The sequence below is a fragment of the Notechis scutatus genome, chromosome Z (assembly GCF_049901735.1).
Source record: "Notechis scutatus isolate UNSWTSFEM ecotype Mainland chromosome Z, rNotScu1.2, whole genome shotgun sequence".
Taxonomy (NCBI): Eukaryota; Metazoa; Chordata; class Lepidosauria; order Squamata; family Elapidae; genus Notechis; species Notechis scutatus.
In genome coordinates this window covers 87,129,438-87,153,980 of record NC_142025.1, presented here as the reverse complement: position 1 = coordinate 87,153,980, position 24,543 = coordinate 87,129,438, and the positions used below count along the sequence as shown (strand labels likewise).

At 41.0% G+C, this 24,543-nt stretch overlaps 1 protein-coding gene across 14 annotated transcripts in view; it reads right to left on the bottom strand.

The window, feature by feature from the left end:
• The window catches only part of ADAM11 (ADAM metallopeptidase domain 11), a 106,289-nt gene extending 82,034 nt beyond the window's left edge, over positions 1–24,255 (bottom strand). For all 14 annotated transcript variants that reach the window (XR_015745937.1, XR_015745938.1, XM_087947087.1 and 11 more), the window contains exons 1-2: positions 23,804–24,255; positions 22,437–22,648 (exon numbers count right to left, since the gene is read on the bottom strand). Coding sequence is in view for 12 of the 14 variants with exons in the window: in XM_087947087.1 (XP_087803213.1) it covers positions 22,437–22,648; positions 23,804–23,867 (276 nt within the window). In the remaining 2 variants the exon portion in view is untranslated. The remainder of the gene's footprint in view (positions 1–22,436; positions 22,649–23,803) is intronic.
• Between the last annotated feature and the right edge of the window lie 288 nt (positions 24,256–24,543).

The following is a 24,543-nucleotide window of genomic DNA, read 5'->3' as shown; positions in this document are numbered from 1 at the left end:
CAACTGCCCAGAATCTATATTGAGGGAGTGATATAAAAACTTCGAAGGGAGAGAGGGAAGGAGGAAGGATCCCATAGGCAGGTGTTCTTCAGATACGCCCTTCATTGTGCTTTTTCAGTTCTGCCATACCCCAGTCTGAGGATGAACTAGGAACAAGGAACCACTCGCTCTGGGGTAGTTGCAGTCCCAAGGGTCAATCTTAGGTACCTGTACAGTAGGAAAAATGGATCGTGATGGAGCAAATAAAAATTAACCTTGCCCTGGTTAAGATCACACCTCATCCCGTAGCAAAGATGGCATCAGAGAACAGTCAGAAATTGCATGTTGCCCTGGTTAATTAAGGCTCAAGGGAGTACATGTGAGAGTCAGAAGAGTACACAGATCTAAGTTCTTCAAACTTCAGGACCCTGGGAAAAAGGCATTCCCACCTGTTTCACCTCTGCAATGGAAAAAATCTGGAGACCTCAAAACCCCAAAGATTAGCACAAGGCACAAGTTTGGTTTCTCAGATGCAAACTTCCTGCTTCTGGAACCCCAAACAAGTTTGGACAAAATAGAAATAGCAGAATAGTGAGATAAAACATTTCCTTCTTATTAGTTAGATAATAGCAGCCCCTTCTCTAAAATACCAGCTTTTAGTGCTGGTGGGCTTGAATTCCATGCTGCTAAATAGGCTTCTGTTAATTCTGACTTATTATTTGCAAGATATTATATCCCAATGCCAAACAGCCCAAATTATTGTCTTGTTTGCTGCTTCTCTGTTTGTTAAGCTATCCCCTTCTGTTTATAGGAATGATCAAGATAGCTTAAAACAAAAAATAAAGTCAAATTATAAAACAGCATAATGAAATAAATCCAATTAAATCAATTCAGTTAAAAACTTGGTAAGACCAGCACTCCTCCCGGAGGAAAGCATTCAACAACTGGGAGCCCAACAGGACACGACTTTTTCTTGAGTATCAGGTATCTAACCATCTTGAAATGGGATCACCTCCCTAAAGTCTTTTATTAATCTCAGTAATCAGGCAAGTTCTATCCACAATGCAGAAAAAAAAATAACCAAACCCTATATTTGGCTTAGAGCTCAACTCAATGTTTTAGTGGAACCAAGCATAGCTTCTTCAGCTAGTTTTGAATGAGTGTGTTTCTGACTCCAATCTTCAAACAGTACACATCTTTTTGCATGAAAGTTTCATTCAACCATCTTGGCTAATCAATAAGTAGCTAGCTATTCACTACTCCTCAACCTTCAAATCCTGTTTTTAGAAGCAGCTTGGATAAAAGTCAACTCAAAGCTGCCTATCATATATTAAAAGATGAGAATAGGACTTCATCACCCCCTCATTACCTGGTAAATATTATGGTTTTTTTCCCCCTTGAATCTTATAAAAATTCATAAATGAATGAAAGTAAGATACAGGTAGTTCCTGTTTAACAAATGCCCTATCCAGTAACTATTTGAAGTCATGAGGAGTGCTGAACCAGTCCTTGCACTTAAACCATTGCAGCATCCATACACCCAAGATCTGGGCACCTCACAACTGATGGGGCTTACAACCACCGCAGAGCCCCAAGGTAACATGGTTATCACTTGCACATTTCACAGATGGCTTCCAAGAAGCAGAATCAATGGAATAGCCAGCAGGAAAATTGCAAGTTGCAGTCACGTGATTTCTTGATTAACAACTGCAGCAATTTGCTTAACTTAATAACCTAATAACCACAGTAAAAGTGAGGTCATAAGGCACTGAAGTTACATGAAGTCTTGTTTAATGACCATGTCACTTAATGACAGATTTTCTGATCCCAAATGTGATTGTTAAGGAGGACTAACTGTATTGGAAAAACAGAATGATGTGAGATTTTGGAAATGGACATTTGGCAATTTTTGACTAGAGAAAGAGACACAGATAGTTTCTGAATTACTATTGGAACTGGGACCAGAATTTCCATTGCTAAGTGATGTGGTCATAAAGCGCAATGTCCGTGACTGCATTTGCATAGCAACAGCAATCTCTGCAGTTCTGTTGCTGTAGTTAAATGAGGATCATGTGTCATCAGGTAAGCACTTCCTTACTACTACTTCCTGCCAGCTTCTAAAAGCCAAAGTCCCAGTCCCAGGGGAGTTTCAAGCAGACCAGTAGTTAAGTAAGCAGCGAGATGGGACAGGGTGCACAAGTAGCCAAGTTGGCATGACACAAGCATAACGAGACTCAAGGTGCAATATGGGGGAGACTTACCAGAGCAACTTGTGATCTTCTCTGTCAGCTCCCCTAGAGAGTTTGTTTGTGGGAAGCTGGCAAGAAAGGTCACAAATTGCAATCCATATGACTTCATCATGCTGCAACTGTCTTAAATGTGGGGCGGTTTATGATCACATGACCACAGAGATGGAAGGATGGTCAGAACTTCGAGGACCAGTCATAAACTCCACTTGTTCAATGCTATTGTAACTTTGAACAGTTGCTGAACGATTGGCTGTTAACCAAGAACTACCTGTAGATAGATAATGAAGCAATTCCTTCATTAGAATATTTTTATAAAAAATACAAATATGGTGATATAATTGATATAATTAGACTTCTGCCCAACTCTGGATTTTATTAACATTTAAAAATTAAAGGATGGTGAACATAGAAGATGATTTCTGGATACCACAACCAATTTATATACAGGCCCAGTCTATTTCATTCCTTCTCTGGAACTGCAGGAAACTACAGGCACCCAAACACAGCAATCTTTAGGGAAGAGAAAGCTCAATGAATGAAGTTGAACTGAATTGCTGCAGCTGACCACCTGCAAGGACTAATTAAAGCAGGCACAAACCAACGCTGACACAGAGTCAATATTATGATTGTTTTTTTTCCAAAATATTTTTTTGAAGATGCAGGAGCCATTATGAGTTCTGGTGTCAGGTCAAAGGATGAATCAGTATTTACTGTATTCTATGCAGTAGCACAACTGAAACCCCTGGATTATAGGGATAGCTACTTGGCATCTAGATCTTTGTACCACTTTGTAGTCTAGCACTCTGATTTCACTTTTGCTTGAACATTAGTAAGACAAAATATCAATCAATATCTAATGGGCTTATTGGAATGTACTAGAATTGCAAGATCTGCAATGTAATGGCTTAGAGAACTGCACTTTACAAATAAGTACAGTATTTAGAATAGCAGTGTCTAGCCAAAGGAGATGTTTGCTTCCTTTCCAGCTTTTATTTGGCTTTTTTCTTCTTCTTAAGCTTCTTCCAGAGTCTGCATACATCTCAAACTTTTGTGTATATCTTTCCCACAGTTGCCTGAGGATGTTCATAAACATAGTTTCACACAGCCTGGTCAGGAAATGGAAACTGGCAGGAATTTGGGCAGAAACAAACAAATGACACTTTTAGTTAACAACACACCTATGTTCCTATTGCACAAGTTTGTATTCAGAAATATAGGAACGTATGTGACCTGCTGAATTGGACCTGTAACCCATTTAGTCCAGCAGTCTGTTCTCACAGTTGCTAACCAGTGGCTAACCAGCCGCCAACCAACTATGCAAGGAAGCCCACTAGTCTGCATGTGGATGGCCATTAAGGCTAATAGCCATTGAGCCTCATGAATTCTGTGAATTATTCCAACCCTGTTTGAACCCAGTCAAGATGACAGCCAGCAGTAGTTGTGGCAGTGAATTCCAAAGTTCCAATTATATGCAGTGTAAAGGTTTCACAAAGCTCAATAAAAATGCATGAAATCATAAATTGGAATACCATTTTAAGTTCTGTTCTATTTCTCACAAAGAATGGCCTTCCATGTTAGAAGGCAGTTTAAGCTGCTGCATCCTACTTGTTCCCTCTTTCTCTCTCACCTTTTTAAATTAGCATTCGTCTTAAAATGTTGCAGTTTATTTGATGACAGAATGCCAAAAGATCCTTTATAAAAACCTGCAAGAATGGATGGAAGTTGGCTGCTGCTAGAGGGTCCTCAATAAATGAGTCCTCTCCTTTCTAAAGCCTTCTTTCAGTAGTGATAAATAAAAGCTTGTGGCAAAGAGTTCCATAAGCAAACAATGTATTTTGTGACATGCTATTTTCCCTTCAGTTGAGAGTGTATTAGCACTGATTGTATATGTTCTGAAGATTTCTTCAATATTGGGATATGAAATTATATCAGAGAATGCCCATAAACATAACATAAACAGTGTGCTAATGGGAGGGAGGTTTGGTAATGGAATGTGAAATCAGATGGATCATCAGCACGATTGGAAAAAATGTAGACAACGGACTAAAAGCTCCTGGGACTGAATCCTGGCTCAAATTTAATCCTGCTAAAATGCTGCTGCAACTTATTGAACTAATACAATTTTTGGCTTTATAATAGCGGACGAGGGAAGGGCTAAGGCTAAAAATAAGGGCTAAGAAAAAGAAATTTACTCAAACATGGGGCTTAGTTCTGATCTGTGGTTTACTCATTCCTTTTCCTGCAGGAGAATTGTAGTGTGAAGTGGTGAGAATATTTCAAAGGCTGAAAAACATGATTTTTGAAGAAAACACCATAGAAGGCTCAACACAAAAGAAGGATAAGACAAGTTCAGTATCTATTGCAAAGAGAAGAAATATATTTAACACTTCCTTTTGATTGGTATTTACAACATATTTAGACAGAGGAAAAAGGTCACTCCAAATTTCAGTTTACATAGTGACTCCTTTTGCTCATATTGAGTCATGGTGAGGGGCTCATTTAAAAGCTACAGTAGGAGAAAGAACATCAGACCATCTCTCTTTCTTTTTCCCTAAAGAATACAATCAAATAAACAAGTTGGATGGTTAAATATACTGTATATTCAATGTTTTCAAAAATATTTGGAGAAAGTCTCTCATGCAAAGCTCATGAAAAACCTTGGGATGAGCGTAGATTACCGACTGATATGGCATCCATTGCGGGGTGGGGGAGTATCGAGAATGCTAATAGGGTGATTGCAAAATGCAACCAGGGCACCATTCCCTCACTTTTTATGTGTATCGCATATCCCACAGGCATGAGACAAACATAATGAAATAAAACAGCCCAGGATTTTACTGCTCAGAAAAGAAATAAATAAAGGTAAGTTGGGATCACAAAAGAACTCCAGGGATTGGTATTTAACAGTCCTCTTGCTAATGAATTATTTGTCACTTGATTTCACAAACTGATATGTCATCAACTTTTGGATTGTTCTAGGAAGCTTACAAAATTTTAAATATTAAAATAGTATACTCAAATAACAAAATAACAAACTCGAGAAGCCCTGAATGAAAACATAAATTCTATTACTCATTTATAAACCAGGTCTGCAAAAAAACAGTCTTTTTTACTATCTTCTTTCTGCCATCAATTGGTTATCTGAATTTTGCACATGTCCAAATAGCAATTTGTTCCAAAATACTGCAACAGAAAAAAAAATCCCAAACTCTTGTAATATTTTAAAACTTTTTGACAATCATCTGTGGTAAGACACATATGTGACATCCATTTTTCTCATTTATAATAAGCTCCAAAATATCAAATGCTTATCCTATCTCACTAGCAAAAAAACCATCAACCACTAAATACGATCTAGAACAGGGGTGTCAAACTCAATTTCATTGAAGGCCACATCAGGGTTGTTTTTGACCTCGGGGGGCCAGGGTGGGCATGGCCAGGATGGGCGTGGCCAGATCAACGTCACTGGTGTTGGTGGCCCGAGCGCTCTGCCAGTGAAAACAGGCTCCTGAGCTCCATTTTTGGCTGCGATGGGCTCCTGCAACTCTCTGCCCAGGAAAACAGAGCTTGGGAGAGCCACACATGGCCCTCACAAGCTCAATTTTCACTGGCAAAGGCACCGTGGGCCTTCTCTGTTTCTAGGGCAGCCTCATGGGCCAGGTATAAGCACCCCGTGGGCCGGATCCAGCCCCCAGGCCTTGAGTTTGACACCCCTGAACTAGAATTTTGTATTTCTCTTTGGCACTTTTTAGTGGTTGGCTAGATCTTTTACCCCAGAAATGGCCAGCCTATTTTACACAATGAAAGATTCTTGAGGTCAATGAAGTAAATAAAAAATTTATGTATAAAAAGATATACAGTGAAGCAATCACATTTGCAAATGATTTCAAAATAGTGAAAACTAAATTTTAAAAAAAAACCAAAAGGCAAAAAAACTTAAAGAGCTCCAAGTGTCTCTATATGATGAATGTGTAACCATGTCATAGTTATGGATCATTGCAAGCAAGTGTATTTATGGTGGCACATAAGTATCACTTTATATGTATTATTTGTTAACTGGTAGTAATTAAGTGTTCCTGCATGCTTTGCTAGATTTTTAGAAATGGAATTCTGAACTCTCTACAGTACACTACACTGTGATTCATTTGATTCAGAAGTTTAATAGCAAAAGCACTTAGACATATATCACTTTACAGTACTTTACAGCTCTCTCTAAGCAGTTTACAGAGTCAGCATATTGCCCCCAACAATCTGGATTCTCATTTTACCCACCTCGGAAGGATGGAAGGCTGAGTCAACCTTGAGCCTAGTGAGATTTGAACTGCCAAATTGCAGGCAGCCGACAGTCGGCAGAAGTAGCCTGCAGTACTGCACTCTAACCACTGCACCACTATGGCTCACTGCGCCACCCATGGCTAATACTGGAGTTATATATGGTCCAGCAGGAATATTAGAAATAAGTTCATCATGCATATCAACATTTTTGAATATACATTATAAACAATATCTTTGGATCCTTGGAAAATAAATGGTGAAGAAATGAACAACCAAGGCAGGTTGAAGAGCTGGCAAATACCAGATCATTGTAATTCCTCTTTGGACAAGAAGAGGCCTTGAGATTTCCCACAAGTGCTCCAGATAGTTGCTTCTCATGAGAAGACAGCAAGACAACAGTCTCTAATGGGTTTAGGGCTCTGGGACAAGGGAATAACCATCTTGTTCAAAACATGTTTGGTGTCTGTAAAAGGAGATTGGTTTTGCATACTTCTTTTTCTAAACATTTTCAGGAATTGCTTAATAACCGGTTTTCAGTTATTAGGAAGCTTTGGATCAGTAAGTCTGAAAACATTAGGTGAGTTTCCTTCAATTCTTAGAGAAAGAAATTTTAATATACAAGTTTAAGGATATTAAAATGCATGTTTAGGGTGGGAAAGAAATAAACACAAAAGGATAATTAGAACTTTGATTTTGAAAACCTATAAATAGACTAAGAGTCCAGCTACATTTGAAATGTGATTTTAGAATTAATTACAATAATTCTTCCCATGTATAAATGCTCTTATTTGAATTATTCAACAAAATACATAGGATGATATTTTGAAAATTGGACACTAAAGGGAACTAGAAGGAACTAAAGATCTACTAAAAGAGAATAGTGCAAAATATTTTAAAATTGGACTTATTGAAGGGTATTTTTGAACAATGGATATACAAATTAATTTTAAGAGTGCCTGCCTCTATAGATCAATTGTGTTTACAAGATGTTATGCAACAGATTTACTGGACAAGGCTGACACTGATTGAAAAAGAATTCAAAAATAAAATGCTACAAGAATGAAATGAAAGAAGATGCTACGCAAGACACATAAAAAAACCTGGTTGATGTCTAATAATAAAAAGAGATATACAAATAATAAACCAAGAAAGTGCCCTGGAATATTTCTTGTATTTTAGAAGGAGATGATGTTATTAAAAATTATTTAAACTTGAAGGGGGAATACATGTTTATATATGTGTACTGAACATGGCACTTAATTTGCTATATTCATCTCTATTTTGTTTCTGCTTTGATCTTAAAACACCGTATCAACAGTAGAGACCTTCAAATTTCTAGGTTCTACTATATCACATGAACTAAAATGGACACCTAACAACAAAAACGTCATCAAAAAAGCACAACAAAGAATGTTCTTTCTGCGCCAACTCAGAAAGCTCAAACTGCCCAAGGAGCTGCTGATCCAGTTCTACAGAGGAATCATTGAGTCTATCATCTGCACCTCTATAACTGTCTGGTTTGGTTCTGCAACCCAACAGGACAGACAGAGACTTCAGAGAGTAATTAGGACTGCAGAAAAAACAATTACTACCAACCTGCCTTCAGTTGAGGACCTGTATACTGCACGAGTCAAAAAGAGGACTGTGAAAATATTTACAGACCCCTTACATCCCGGACATAAACTATGTCAACTCCTTCCCTCAAAATGACGCTATAGAGCACTGCACACCAGAACAACTAGGCACAAGAACAGTTTTTCCTGAAAGCCATCACTCTGCTAAACAAATAATTCTCTCAACCCTGTTCAACTATTACAAAGTCTGCATTACTATTGCTGTTAATCTTGTCATCACTCCTTATCACTCATCTCCTCCCACTTGTGACTGTAGGACTGTAACTTGACTGTTTCCTAGTATGATTTGATTGCTTATTGTACCCTATGACTATCATTAAGTGTCGTACCTTATGTTCTCAACTCTTGACAAATGTATCTTTTCTTTTATGTATACTGAGAGTATTTACATCAAGACAAATTCCTTGTGTGTCCAATCACACTTGGCCAATAAAGTATTCTATTCTATTACCACAGAAAAAGAACAATGAAATAAAATTACAAACCTTGAAATCTCCACTTCAAAGTGAAACTCACATTTACCTACAGAAATATAACCATTTATTATAATAAACTATTAAAATAATCTCAGATGGATATTATACTGTTCCTTCTATATTTCAGTCTTTTATCAAAACCAAAGTTCTGGTTTTCACTGACTGATTTAGAATTAAATGGTAGATCCATATAGTAGTCAATATAATACTATATACAATTCCCTTTTTCCATAACTAAATTTATTCTATAATGACTAGTAAACCACAAATTTGTTTCCCTACATTGATGAAATTAGTAGTTTTCTTCGGTTTCCACGTCTTGTTTTTGTTTTGTTTTGTTTTTTGTTTTGTTTTGTTTTTTGTTTTGTTTTGTTCAGAACATTGAATTACTTCTTAATTCTTCCTGTTCCTATGAAGAAGGCTTTAATTACTGATCTCATTTTTTTCTTTTGTAAGAAATTAATGATCCATGTTCATGCAAAAACAGTACCTGACTAATTAATCAACTGTCCACCAGTATAAAGCCAACCATGTTGATTCAAAGGAATATGCAACAAGTTTTTAATTTAAGGCACTACTGATATTGAATCCAATCAGTACTTTTTTCCAAGCTTTACAAAGGATGACATTTTATTGCAGAAATATGGCCTGAAAAAGATCAGAAGGCTACAGATACAACTTTGAAATATAACCATTCTACAATGAAATCATGTGAACTTTCATAAAAATCTCGAATGAAAAAACGTTGGGTAGCAATCCTAGATTTGCTTAACTTTGGAAATGCAAACCTGCCAAAATGTAAAACAAACCAATGCCAGAAAATCAAGTTTTATCATAAACAGGGCACTATGCAGAATTAGAATTTTAATACTGTCCTGCCTTGCCCAATCTGTCCTCTGCCCACTTACTTATCTAGACAACAAAAAGATTAGCATATAAGGAAAATTTGTATAAGATGTTTTACAGGTGGCACTTTCCCCCGACAAGAATAGCAAGAATGTTCAAGAACAAATCTGAAAACTGCTGGAAATGTCATCAGATACCTGGCTCATATTACCATATGTGGTGGACTTGTGAGGACGCAAAAAAATATTGGACTAAAATTCGCATGTGGTTGGAAAAATGACAAAGAAACGTATAGATTTGAAACCGGAGTTCTTTTTATTGGGAATCTTACCAGATACATATAGTAAAGATTTGAAATATCTGATTGTAAATGTGTTAACAGCGGCTAGGATTGTATTTGCTAAAAACTGGAAGAATGAGAAAATACCATCACAGGAAGAAATTATTAAGAAAATATTGGAATGTGCTGAGATGAGTAGATTGACATTTGAAATTAGAGAGCAAGAGGATAAACAATTTTATGAAATTTGGGATCTTTTTTATCAGTGGCTAGATGACAAAATACGATAATAGAATATTTAGAAAGTTACATAGCAAGGAATACCTTTATTTTTTCTTTTGCCTATGTTATTTGACATTATATCTATAAAGTGTTTTTAGGATAGATTTGGTATGATTATATGATTTGTTATAGAATAAACTGTTTAAAGTATTGTTATCCCATAAAGCATGAATGATTAAAAGTATAGTCAAATGATTTATTAATAGTGATATTAGGATATATAAGTTTGGATTGACAATATGAGTTGTTATGTAACATAACTGTAATTGAGACTACGAAATGAATGCACAAAACTGATGAACCAACCGACACACTGTACGTACATAAGAGAGTTGATGTTTTAATGTTTTGTTTGTCTTGTTTGTTTGTAGAAAATCAATAAAATTGTTTTCAAAAAAAAAAAAAAAAGATTAGTTCTGGGATAAATAATCCTCTGGAGAAACTTGATAGAACACAAAACAGAAAGGTGGATCTGTAGTTTGAAACACCTATCCACTCTCATTGGCCATATACTGCATGCATTGTTATATAGATTGTATGACTCTGCCACGTTCAGCCACAGCAGCAGCAGCAGCAATTCACCTTTGCCCCCATCGTGGCACAGTGATTATCTAATTCATTATGGGTGAGATCTTTTACGCACCTTCAATTAAATCTAGTTTAACACTTGCATACACCTAGAACAGAGAGTTCAATCAAAAAGGTTTGGAAGTGAAGAAAGTGTAGAAGGCAAAAGTGGATCAGAAAAAGAAATAAAAGGTGGAACGTTCTTACAGAAAGAGTGTAGAGACAGCAGGGAGAGAGGTCTGTCTCCCAACAACTGCCTCTAACTACATTCTTCTGTCAATTTTTGTCAATTTTCCATCTTTTCAATGATTCTACAAAATCTTCCTGTTTGGGGAAGCTGACTTTTTAAGTTGTATTATTTCACTTCTACTTGTTCTGTTTTAATTTATTTTTGTGAAATGAATGTCTTGGTAGGGTGGTAATCTTGAGTATCAATTAAGTATATTTTACTATTTTTATTAATATTCATACCATTATTTTATCCCAACAGCTCAAGACAATGCTTTCTCTCCTTCTATTTTCCCGTAGAACAACCTGTGAAATTGGTGCAAAGCCATATGTCCAGCTTCCTTCGGTCTTTCCAGTTGTAGTCTACCTTACTCCACTCTTGTCTCAATTATGACAATAAATAGATCTATTAAGGCAATAATAAATCTTTGTGGTCTTACTTAGTTTGACATTAAGTAATTGCCAAGTTATATGCCCACAAGAACGGATAATATGTAATGACATACTGATCATGTAATTATTGCCATAACATTATCTTCAGAAGAAAAAGGCTGCTGTATCTCTGGATGAATTACCATTCTACCCTGCCTCCTTTAGAGTTATTTTGCATTAAGAGGATCTGAATGTTCAGTTTGTAGCTGATATATGACAATGACTTTGGATAGGGATACTTATTTGGGGGGGGGGGGGAAATACTTCTTGTCATCAGAAAATAATTCCAGAAGAGAGATTTGAAATAGAATGGGAACCTTCTAAAACAGGGGTTCCCCTTCTAAAACAAGGGGCCTGTTGGGACCAAGCTGTACAAGTGGCAAGTGAGTACACAGAGCTCCATTTGTGCAAGCAGTAGCTTGCATTAGAAACCATCCTTCCCTCCCACAAACCCCCACTGCCACTGCTGCTGGTCCATGAAAGGTTGGGGACCACTGTTCTAAAACCTGAATGTTCTTGCTTTTTTACATTGACAGTGTTAGATCCAAATTAAGGTAACTGTTTATTGTAGTTTTTTTCTGCCTTTGTGTCAGTGTTTCCTCCTGGCGATTGGTGTAGTTCCTGCAATTTTCCAAGTGATTTGTCATGGCCTTCTCCCTAGGGCTGAGAAAAGTGACTGGCCTAAAGTCGCCCACCTGGCTTTGTGCTTCAGGAAGGACTAGAATTCTGGTCTCCTAGGTTCTAGCCTGGTGCTTTACCAACTCTCCAAACTGGCTCACAAATTAAGCTAGCTAAATATATTTTACAAGAAAATCAATGGCAAGTCTCTCACACTGAATTAATTGGAAACCGGACTCAGCACAATGCATTTAATACTAAAGCATGGTAAATGCTATTTTATGTTTTTAAAAGAGGGCCTCAAGTTAATGAAATAAGGGAAACATAATACACTACATTCATGAGTTTGAAGGAAATAACTTTTCCACTCTGAGACTACCTCTCCAGCAATCTCACAAATGTTTCTTGACTAAGCTTTCATTGCACGATCATCCTGTCTCTTGTATTATAATCCTCCTTTTTTTATTCTTACCACAGATAGACTACTTCTACAATATTTTTCTATTAGCAGCACATTGAGCAGTCCATCTGGAAGCATTTTAATTTTGCAAGTGGGTCTTTTTGCATAGGGAAGTGAGCCAGTTCTGCATGTCCTGCCAGAAAATACTTCACTGTCCATCTCTAATATTATTCTCTGAAATTAAATTCCCAGAATGCCACCAACTGTTAATTCCTGTCACAACTCCAGGGGATCTCACAGTGGTTAGAACCAGAATTAAAATGCATTAAAGCAAAATAATCTGTGTGACTATTTCTTCTATTTCTCTCTACTTAAGTAGGTCTTAAGGAAGGCAGAGCCAAAGCCATTCCAGGAAACAAAAATTATCTACATTTTGCAAATGGGTGCTTTTGTAAACCCCATAGTTGAGGAACAATCCTACACTCTATCTAACAAAACTATCATCTTGGAATAGCTACCACAGAAGAAGATATGATATAAAAGACACTGAGATCCTAGAATAGCATAGAAATAATATTTTGCAAATATTTTAAATCTAGGAAGTAATTAAAATAGAAAATATATATTGTGAGATGAAAAATGGCCAGGCATCAATTTCTAAAATGTGTGAATTTGAGTGAGAATTTCTCCTATCCACTTAACTTGGCTGTAATAGTAAGGTACAGGCTTAAAAACCAGGAGACTGTGAGTTCTAGGTCTCCCTTAGGCATGAAAGGCAGTTGGATGATTTTGGGGCAGTCATTCTCTCTCAGCCTTCACAGGGTTGTTGTGCAGAAAACAGGAGCAGAACTATTAAATATGTCCAGCTTCTTGAGTTATATACCTCATTATATTATACTACGCTTTATTGCACTTCACAGAAAAAACTTTACTCTCCATCAGAAAAAAGATTAGAACTCACTAAAGCTCAGATTATTAGTATTTTAGCAATCAAGCATTTCTAATTAAGGTACGTATATTTTCAGACATAATGCTATTGCACACTTAGTAGTAGAGTACAGTATGGTACAATTATATATGAACTTTAAAAACAAAAAAAAATCCACTATTGAAATATTTACTTTCTATGGTCTATAACCAAACCCCAATATATCTGACATATGCCTATATATATTTTAAAAAGGCTGGATAAACTAATAATAGCAACAGCTTTCATTTACCTAGAATATCTAACAAGATAAATTAAAAACAGACCATATCCATTAACATATCCTTACTCTGGGGACAAAGAAGAACTTCTATTTCTTCACTGAACTATGAATGGAAAAAAAAACAATTATCTGTGTATAACATTTTGTCTCCCCTCTGAAATTATTAAGAGTATAGCAACTTTCTGAACCTAGAAGTTGAAGTACCGTATTTGCCGACGTATAAGACGACTTTTTTGCCCTGAAAAACATGCCTCCAAGTGGGGGGGTCGTCTTATACGCCGGGAGGACTCCGACTCCCACTTCGAGCTTGAGTTGCAGCCGGGAGGGACGCTGGGGGAGTGTGTGTGTGTGTGTGTGTGTGTGTGTGTGTGGCGGGTGTCACTCGCCACGCGCTGCGCAACCTTTCCCCTCTTCCTTCCTTAGCGGTGTGGGGAGGAGAGGATTCAAGATCCTCACGTGCGGCGTACTTTTCTTTTTCTTTTTTTCTTTTTGCACGCAGGTTTTGCATGCGGGCGGCTGTAGGTTAAGGATGGGGAGCCCGGGTGGGTTATCAGGTTTACGGTGCTTCCAACATGTGCGAACGGTGGGAGAGAGCGGAGAAGAGAGCGAGCGAGCGCCCGCTGTGTGAAATCCTGCCGTCAAAGCAACACTGGGGAGGCAGGGTATAAATTTACCAGGTTAATGTAGCAATGGTGATTAATGCCCAGAACATTGTTTGCGGGTATTGGGGTGTGTGTGTGTGTGTGGTGGTGGTGAGGAGAGGTTGTCCTTTGAATGCGGAAAAGTAGGTGTGACCTTGTGTAGGAAAATAAAGAGATCCTTTTTAGCGTGTTTGGCTTCTTTGCCTCCCCTCGCTCGTTTTGATGTGGAGATAATGGCCTTCGGGCGGAGGGGAAGAAAACGGTAGCTGGATCATTTCAAATTTCACTTACTCTCCTGCCTCACTTCAATATGTCTGAGCGACTCCAGATACTGGAAGACTTTTTGAATGAAAGTGTTACCTCCATTTTTTTTTTAAAGAGGGCCACTTGGGGAAAAAAAAAGATTCTAAGGAATTCCTTGTTTCTTGATTAAAGAGAAGGCATTGAATATACTGTTCCTTGGCAGCCTTTTCAGTGTCCGGGTTTTTGGTGTGTGTGTGTGTGAGAGAGAGAGAGAGAGAGAGAGAGAGAGAGAGATCAGCTGTATTGAGAAGAGAACGTTTCCTGTGTTCTCATTTTATTTACAACATATTTTACGCTTAATGGTAAGCAATGAAAAATATTTTTAAAACTCATTTCTAAACTCCATAGCTATTTGCATATTCTGGTTCAAAATTGGATTAGCTCATTTCAAAATTGTCCAAAGCAGAAAAGTGCGTCAAAAAAAAAAAAAGTGCAAAAGTGGAAGGTGTGTGGAAGAGGGGGTAGTCTTATACGCAGTATATAACAAACTCTATATTTTGAGTGGAAATGTTGGGGGTCGCCTTATACGCCCAGTCGTCTTATACGCCGGCAAATACGGTAGATATTATCTGGAATTTTAAAATTAATTAATTGTTTATTTTTAGACAGAAGAAAAACTGTCAAAAATATCCAATTCTCCCTGCAGCTTCATCCCTAGCCAGTTATGCTTGGCAGGACTTTTAAAACTAAGGCAGCTCTTCAAATAAACCTTCCCTCAATTGCTTTAGATCTCTAATTTTATCCATGAAGTTGGCATACTGAGGTCAGTAGAACAAGAGAAAGATGAAAATGTGAGCGGAATGCACAAGTTTCTCACAAATATTTAACTAGTGATCCTTTATGTTTTGAAACATTTTAAAAATCTCCCACTGTATTACACTGTAAATAGCTATGCAAGTATCCTTACAAAGGTATATCTTTCCTGAAGAAACTATCTATGACAGCCATACATGTCCATAACAGGCTCCGTGCATCAGAATATTGATTTGTGCATCATCACATCAACACACAAAAATGAAATGTTCATGATGCAAGAATGTAAGTCACACCATTTGAATCATGGCAACATAATGCAGGTATCACCATCTTATCTAGGCTCCCAACTTTTTGAATCCAAAAACAGCAGCCATAATTCTCACTGGCTGAGTTTGCATGGCACAATTCATGGCAATTCATAAATTCATGGCAATTTATCAACTTTTTCTTTTTTTCTTAGCATACCCAATATGAGTTCACATAACGCATTGACAACTTGGGTGGGTATGTGTGCATAGTTAAAATGTGATCAAGCAGGGACCCAGGGTTCTATGTTAACACAGCCTTTGAGAAAGGAACAGAAAGCAGAGACAGCAGAACATGAAAGGGTGAAAGATGAACTGACATCAGGAAGTAAATGACATCTCTATTCAGACTATTTTTCCTAACTTGCTGATTTCCAGATATGAAGCACAATATAATTAGCTAGGTATGATAAGAGTTGTAATCCAACAATGCTAGAAAAGGTATGGGCGAGAGAGAGAAGATAAATGTAATTATTAAATTAAATTTTCCATTTTTTAAAAAAGTTTTCATTTCAGAGGTGAGCATCAAAAGTGGGAGAACAATCTAGAATGACTTAAGACTGCTACACAACATATTATTGCTTTATATAGCAATAGCACTTAGACCTATATATCATTTCACAGTGCTTTACAGCCCTCTCTAAGCAGTTTACAGAGTCAGCATATTGGCCCCAATAATCTGGGTCCCCATTTTACCAACCTCGGAAGGATGTAATGCTGAGTCAACCCTGAGCCTGGTGAGAGTTGAACTGCCAAATTGCAGGCAGCCAGCAGTAGAAATAGCTACAGTACTGCACTCTAACCACTGCGCCACCGCAGCTCATGCTACAAATGTTCTGTGACTTTTGTCTACTTTTTCTTTCTATAATCCAGAAATTGGATTTGCACATTAAAAAATGTTTGGCTAGCTTTTGGTTCCATGCATTATGCCATCATAGATAATTGAGTGAATTCAGTAAACTATGGTTCGGTTAACTGGATAGTTTATCTGCAAGCACAACTAGCAATCAAGATGGCTGCACTGATATTAAACAATAATTGATCTAATGTCTACATGAATGCTAAATCAAAAACTGCATCTGTTAAGTTTGTAGTGGTCCTATATTGCAAAGCTGATCAGCTTTGAGTAAGATTTTGTTCAGTTAATATGCTTCTACCGTGTTTCTCACATAATAAGGCCGGGCCTTATTTTTTTTTGACCCCCGAAAAACCGGCTAGGCCGTCTTTTCGGGTGACTATTCCTCCCCTTGCATCCTCGGGTGGGCGGGCGGCGACAGCTTGGATGTTCGGAGACCTTCCATCACCGTTGCTTTCCCTTCTCCCTTGCTGCCGTGGCGTTACAGCAACGCCGCGGCGTTTAGGCGCAGCCACGTGCAGCCAGTCAGGGCTCCTCCCTGCAACCGGAGCCCTGAGGAGACATTGCTGGTTTCAGGCGCTCCTGTGGCCGCCTTCCCTTTGCCTTGAAGGTAAAGTGAATTATTTTAAAAACCTCCGCTCATCCCATCAGGGCCGCCCGAGCCGTGAGAGCTGAGCAGAGCCGGGAAAGTGAGCCGCGGGTATTTCCTGGTTCTGCCCAGCCTGTACGGCTCTGCCGCAGCCTGGCGGGATGAGCGGAGGTTTTTAAAATAATTCACTTTACCTTCGGCAAAGGGAAGGTGCCGACAGGCGCCTGAAGCCAAGTATACCAACAACAAAAGGCAAATCCTCAAGGTGGGCTGGAGGAGGTGGCTACGTGCCCCCGGCTGCTTCAATGCAAGGTCCTGACTTGCAGCATCCTGCCGTTGCCGCCGCGTCCTTTCGCCGCCGCCTCCCTCTCCGACTGCGAAACTCGTGTGCTTCGCCAAACGCTCCGAGCAAGGCGAGCTCTTTCATACATAGAGAGAGAGGAAAGACGCCGGCGTGCTCCGAGAGGCTGGGTCTTTTCTCTAGCCGAGGCCGTTGGAGCTGCCACCGCCGTTTGGAGCTGCCTCTGCCATTTGGAGCCGCCGCCGCCGTTTGAAGCTGCCACTTCTGCGTTTGGAGCACTGCCGCTGTTTAGAGCACCACCGCCACTCCAAACACGGCGGCAGCTCCAAACACGGAGCGGCAGCTCAAACGTGACGGCGGCACTCCAACGGCGACGGCGGCTCCAAATGGCAGAGGCAGCTCCAAACACGGAAGCGGAGCCGCCGCCGCCGTTTGGAGCTGCTGCCGCCCGTTTGGAGTGCCGCCGTCACGTTTGGAGCTGCCGCTTCGGCGTTTGAGCACTGCCGCTGTTTGGAGCACCACCGCCACTCCAAACACAGCAGCAGCTCCAAACACGGAGCGGCAGCCTGGCAAGCGTGACGCGCGCACTTTAAACGGCGATGGCGGCTCCAAACGCGGCGGCGGCTCACTCGTCTTGAAACTGCCTCTGCCGTTTGGAGTCACGCCGCCACCGTTGGAGTGCCGCTGTCACATTTGGAGCTGCCGCTTCCGTGTTTGGAGCTGCCGCCCGTGTTTGGAGTGGCGGTGGTGCTCCAAACAGCGGCAGTGCTCAAACGCGGAAGCGGCAGCTTCAAACGGCAGTGGCGGCTCCAAACGGCAGAGCAGCTCCAAAAGGTGGCAGCAGCTCCAACGGCACTCCAAACAGCGGTGGCAGCTCCAACGGCACTCCAAATGGCAGTCCCCCACCCTTCCCCCTATTTTGCATGTTTTAAACTAGGGCCTAAATTTGGGGGAGGGGCTTAATTTGATTTTATGCCTAGAAAACATGCTGGGTCTTCCTATTGGTGGAGGCCGTATTGTTGGAGAAACACGGTACATAAATGATGACCTCGTAATATCTGCTTGTAGAATCTTGAAATCCAACTATCTAGAAACTCAAATTTTAAAAAGGAATATGGATATCCGAGATGTCTTGTAAGCACAATAGTTCTATTTTCTAGCAGTTTTAGCCTTTCATCATTTCTTTTTGTCATGGACAGAAATTGAGAACTAATTGTGAAATATTTTGCTTTTATATTGTGCTCAGTATGTAACGCTCATCTTTAATTACCAACAGTACTACTTCAAGAAACATTGACAAAGATGAATTTGACTAGTAAAGAAAATAGGAAAGTGGAGGTAATCCTAAACTGCTGCTATTTTCTATATAAAAGCTGAGAGTTGCAATTTTAACTTCCTTAGATATTATACTTTTCTGATGTCTCTCCATGATTGTCATAATTTGAATTCTTTAGATTGGATTCTAGAGCAATGTCTATCATCTACCCCAAAAGCTGGAAAAATAATCCCGGATCCCATTATCCATACCATATTACTTTCTTTTGGGGTGATGAAGTTAGCTGCAGTGCACCATCACCTCAAGAGTTAAGTTCACATAACACATTAGACTAGATTAAAACAGATTGGTAAATTTGTGCTTCAGCCATGATACAGTTTATTGGAGAAGACACAGCTTGTTGTGGGAATATAGCAATTGTGGTTTATTTATTTATATCTCATCACAATCGAAACCATACTGGCTTGGGAATTTTGGGAGTTGAAGTCCACACATCTTCAAGTTACCAAGGATGAGAAACACTGATCTAAACAGATACATGGCAGCTTACAAAAAGGAAAAAAATACAGAATATATAATAATACAGAAACAAAATACTGAAAAACCTATTGACAACTGTCAAGTGGGCTCATGTTCTAAATGCCCTCTTAAAGGAATTCTATATTCATCTTCTGCAAAGTGGAAAAAGATGGATGGGAAAAATTTACCCACCCAACTAGGAAACTATCGGCTGCTTTTCCAGGCACAATCAAATCAGTTGAGCAAATTATAATAAAGCAGTGCAAGTAAATTTTTGTTAGTTTGGATTTAGAATTTGTGTGCTTTTTAAACCATGACTTTTTGTCAGTGATCTCAGTCTATAATTAGGGACCATAGGGAGGCCATGAATATAGTAATTGAAAGTTTTATTATGTTTATTAATTATCATCCATTAGTAGTTCCTGAACAAGAGACTGAAATCATTCTAATAAACTACAGAGATACACATAAGCATCTGCAACTACCGTGTTTCTCACAAAATAAGGCCAGGCCTTTTTTTTTTTTTTTGACCCCTGAAAAAACGGCTAGGCCGTCTTTTCGGGGGTGACTTAATTTCCTCCCCCACCTAGAGCGGCCCATACACATACCTCGCCACGAGGGCCGCTTCTATCGGCTGACGAAAGCTCCCCGAAGGCAGAGTCCCCAGCTGCTTCAAGGCATGGCATGGCTACCCATGTCCCCTCGCCTTTAGGCAGTCTCTTTCGGGTGATGGAAGCTCCCCAAATGCAGTCACCAGCTGCTTCGATCGGCTGGTAGAAGTGGCCTCGGGGCGAGCACACACACACACACACACTCCCCTCACCACGAGGCCGCTTCTATCGGCAGACAAGCTCCCTTGAAGGCAGAATCCCCAGCCACTTCAGGGCGAGCGTGGCTGCCCATGTCCCCTCGCCTTTAGGCAGTCTCTTTCGGGTGATGGAAGCTCCCCAAATGCAGTCACCAGCCACTTCAATCAGCCGGTAGAAGATGCCTCGCGGCGAGGGGAGTGTGTGTGTGCGCTCGCCCTGAGGCCACTTCTACCAGCCGATCAAAGTGGCTGGTGACTGCATTTGGGGAGCTTCCATAGCCCGAAAGAGACTGCCTAAAGGCGAGGGACATGGGCAGCCACGCCTCGCCCTGAAGCGGCTGGGGACTCTGCCTTCAAGGGAGCTTTCGCCTGACGAAAGAAGTGGCCTCATGGTGAGGGGAGTGTGTGTGTGCGCTCGCCCGAGGCCACTTCTACCGGCCGATCAAAGTGGCTGGTGACTGCATTTGGGGAGCTTCCATCGCCCGAAAGAGACTGCCTAAAGGCGAGGGGACATGGGCAGCCACGCCTCGCCCTGAAGCGGCTGGGGACTCTGCCTTCAAGGGAGCTTTCGTCTGACGAAAGAAGTGGCCTCATGGTGAGGGGAGTGTGTGTGTGCGCTCGCCCGAGGCCACTTCTACCGGCCGATCAAAGTGGCTGGTGACTGCATTTGGGGAGCTTCCATAGTCCGAAAGAGACTGCCTAAAGGCGAGGGGACACGGGCAGCCATGCCTCACCCTGAAGCAGCTGGGGATTCTGCCTTCAAGGGAACTTTCGTCAGCCGAAAGAAGCGGCCACGCAGCGAGGGGAGTGTGTGTGGGTGCGCTTGCCCCGAGGCCGCTTCTACCGGCCGATCAAAGTGGCTGGTGACGGCATTTGGGGAGCTTCCATAGCCCGAAAGAGACTGCCTAAAGGCAAGGGGACATGGGCAGCCACGCCTCGCCCTGAAGCGGCTGGGGACTCTGCCTTCAAGGGAGCTTTCGTCTGACGAAAGAAGTGGCCTCACGGCGAGGGGAGTGTGTGTGTGCGCTCGCCCCGAGGCCACTTCTACCGGCCGATCAAAGTGGCTGGTGACTGCATTTGGGGAGCTTCCATCGCCCGAAAGAGACTGCCTAAAGGCGAGGGGACACGGGCAGCCATGCCTCACCCTGAAGCAGCTGGGGATTCTGCCTTCAAGGGAACTTTCGTCAGCCGAAAGAAGCGGCCTCGCAGCGAGGGGAGTGTGTGTGTGTGTGCGCTCGCCCCGAGGCCGCTTCTACCGGCCGATCGAAGTGGCTGGTGACTGCATTTGGGGAGCTTCCATCGCCCGAAAGAGACTACCTAAAGGTGAGGGGACACGGGTAGCCCTGCCTCGCCCCAAAGCGGCTGGGGACTCTGCCTTCAGGGAGCTTCTATCGGCTATCGGGGTATTCTAGCCTAGGCTACCTGCAGGGCACTCCTAAAGGCAAGTTTTCTCCCCATCCCCCCTGCCCTTCCCCCGCCCATTTCTCTTCACCTTGTGTAGTTCTAACGAACGATGTGAGAAATGGCAGGGAAAAGCATGGTTTAAATAGGCCTAAATTTTGGGGGAGGGACTTAATTTCACCTCATGCCTAGAAATCATGCTGGGCCTTCCTATTGGTGGAGGCTGTATTGTTGGAGAAACACGGTATCAGTGACATCAAAATGATAAAATGTGAGTTGTGAGATCATGACACAAGCTTTGGCTTTTGAACTTGCACTCCATACAAATACACAAGGGGCAGAATTTGTGCCACAACATTGCAGTGTATATCACTTGCCCCCTATGATCTTTCATATACATATACACTATCAGTATCAAGAAATTATCAAGAGTGTGGTAGTTTTGGCAAATTTCTTAAGGTGTTTTAGGTGAAAGCACCCAAGTATCATGAGACATGGCCATTCAGTCTTTGATTATTTTTTATTTAATTTGGACTCCTAGGGGTACTATCTGGGGAATGCATTTACCACAGTGCTCAAAGTCAGTAGGTTGCCAGCCCTTGGCATATGCAGTAGTCCCCAGTATTTTTTTATGACAATTTAGTGGTCTGCAGAAAGGAAAACCATTTGTTTATGCCATGGAAATCCAAATAATAGTACTTTGTTTAACAAGTTATGATTCAATAAATTATAGCTTAGCAATTATTGCTACTGATCCCATAGGAAAGATAAATATAAGTGATGTGTTGGGGTGAAAGCCTCTTTTGCTTGCTGAACAAGGGTAAACTTGTCCAAAGTCCCTTCCCACGGACATATCTAATTCAGAATGCTGGCAAGATTTGGCTTTGGCAACAGGAGGCAGGAGATGTAATGCCAGCTGAGATATTTCACGTCTTGTCCTAGAAAAATGCTTGAATTGTCTAAAATTGATGGCCAAAGCGCTGCACCACTGAATATTAGTATCCAGTTAAAAAGTTGGAAGTAACTCTTGCCACCCAACCATTACATGCGTATACCATCTGGCTTCAAAGAACAGCTTGGAGTCTGCTCTCTCCCTCCTACAGCCACCTGTGCCTTATTGGTAGGAACCTCAGTACAAAGCTGTAAGAAAAAGAAAACCAGCTTATGAAATGGTGTATGGGAGAAGCTTCTTGGGATCACTTACAGGGCTTCCTCCTTTTCGGTCGCCTCCTCTGCTGCCACCAATCTCTTTTCTCACTCTTGTGTCCAGGTGATACTTCTGGATCTCTCCCCCAGAGTTGTGTTTCACCAGCCTAGTGGGATATGTGATTTCTGAAATACCCCATCTTTTGCGCCAACTGGAATTTGGGATCCACCTCCGCAAATCACCAGGTTGGGGATCTGCCTTCACAAAACCTCCAAGAAGAAAAAACAGAACAAAATCAACAATGGTTGTCCAAGCTGCAATCAAAGCAAAGAGAAAAGAGTAGCGGGAAGATCAACAAAGGAGTTTAATCTACTTGGAAGTCAAAATCCTTGTGCATAAATTCTGGTACGGAAGGGAAACAGGTCATTCTGACATCAGGAGAAGGCAAAAATCTGAATATACTCAGATAAGCTGCTCTAGATTGCAGGCTGAACCCCAGAAGATATCTGAGGGCTAAATTCTAACACATTCTCAATCAAGCTAAGCTAAGCCAAACCTTGGTGTATACTAAAAGAAGTCAATCCTTGGCAAGAACACTTGCACATAGCTAGTATAAAGAAAAGTCAACCCATTCCTACAATTGACATCTACTACCTTTCAATCCTGGATATGCTCCAGGCCACTGGACAACAATGAAGGGAATGCACTCTGCATGTACTCAAGGACTGTGTTTCCTTTTGTTCGTTACAATCATTTGTTTGACTGGCCCCAGCATCTAAAATACTTAGGCTGAACCCTGGGTTACTGCATTCCTAAGCGTTTCGGTCTTTTTCCCATTTCCCCAGCTTCTTTCATCCCATTCATTCGTGTTTATCAAGAAATCTATGGGCATGGCTGTTACCCGTATAAGCTTGAATGGCATATGCGAGAGGAATCCTCCACCCCCTGCCCTATTCCCAGGTAAATCTGACAGGCGATTTCAGCCACTCTCCCCAGCTGTTGCTCCTTTCTCCACCTCAGAAAGGAACTGCAGAAAATGTGTCGATGCAGCAGAAAAGACTGCAGTCCCAGAGCTGATGGAATGTAAAAAACGTGTCTATAAAGAAGAGAATGGATTTTAAACAAGGAATATATTTACAAACAGCAAATCGCATCATCCCCCTCCCCATGTGCCCCATTCCAAAAGGTGAGAAATTAAAGCCACTGCTGGAGGGAGAAAGGAGGCAGTACTGGAATATGGTGCTCCCTGTCACTTTGAGAAATGTATGCAATGTAACTCCCACTGCTTGATTGGTACTCCAGTGCCTGTACCTAGCTGCCTACCTCGTACAGTGCTCACTACTCCAAAGCAATACAAAGAGAGATGCGGGGGGAGAAGGGGGGGGAAGTTGGGAGGCCAAAGGAAAGAGTTTTTTTTTCCTCACCTGAATGACAAAGCAGCAAGCAGCAGAAAACTGTCAACACCCAGTTCTGGAGCGAGCGGCTCATAATGCCTTCATAATCGGAACCAGAGTTGGCACCAGCTGTGTGGCATGCAAGGGAGGCAGATTGCAGTGCCCTTTCTTCGTTTTCTTTTGCTTTGCATTGAAAGTCTAGGATTCTTACTGGTCCTTGCCTTGCCTCTCCTTGCTTTTCCTCTTTGCTCTTTCTTCTGGAATATTTCTGAGAAAGAGAAGGGTGGAAGAAGAGGAGTGGAAGAAAAAGCAGTTCAGGGCAGGCGATGGAATCTTTTGTAGAGGCAAATCAGAATCAGCAAAGAGTTGGAAACAGGCAGGAGAAAGACAAAAATTTCTTCCTCTTGATTATGCAGTGATGGATAGAAGAGCCTAATATGATGTGAGGGAGAACTGTGGAGAATTGCAGGGGGTGGGAGCGAGGGAGAAAATGGACACGTGAGCTACAAAGATCCCTCCTCCTGCCTTTTTAGCATGGAAGAGCCGTCTCTGGTGCTCGCTTGCTCTCCAGCTCCATACACAGACTTTCTATATGGACAAGCATGAGAGAAGGCAGTAAAACTCACAAAAGGAGAAGGGTATCATATACATATAGATCAGCCTCCTATGTGCACACATAAACTGACTGTTGACAATGTACAAGTCACAATAAAATGTACTAATAAATCATAGGCACAATGATCATTTATATAAGGAGCTGCCACTTTTGG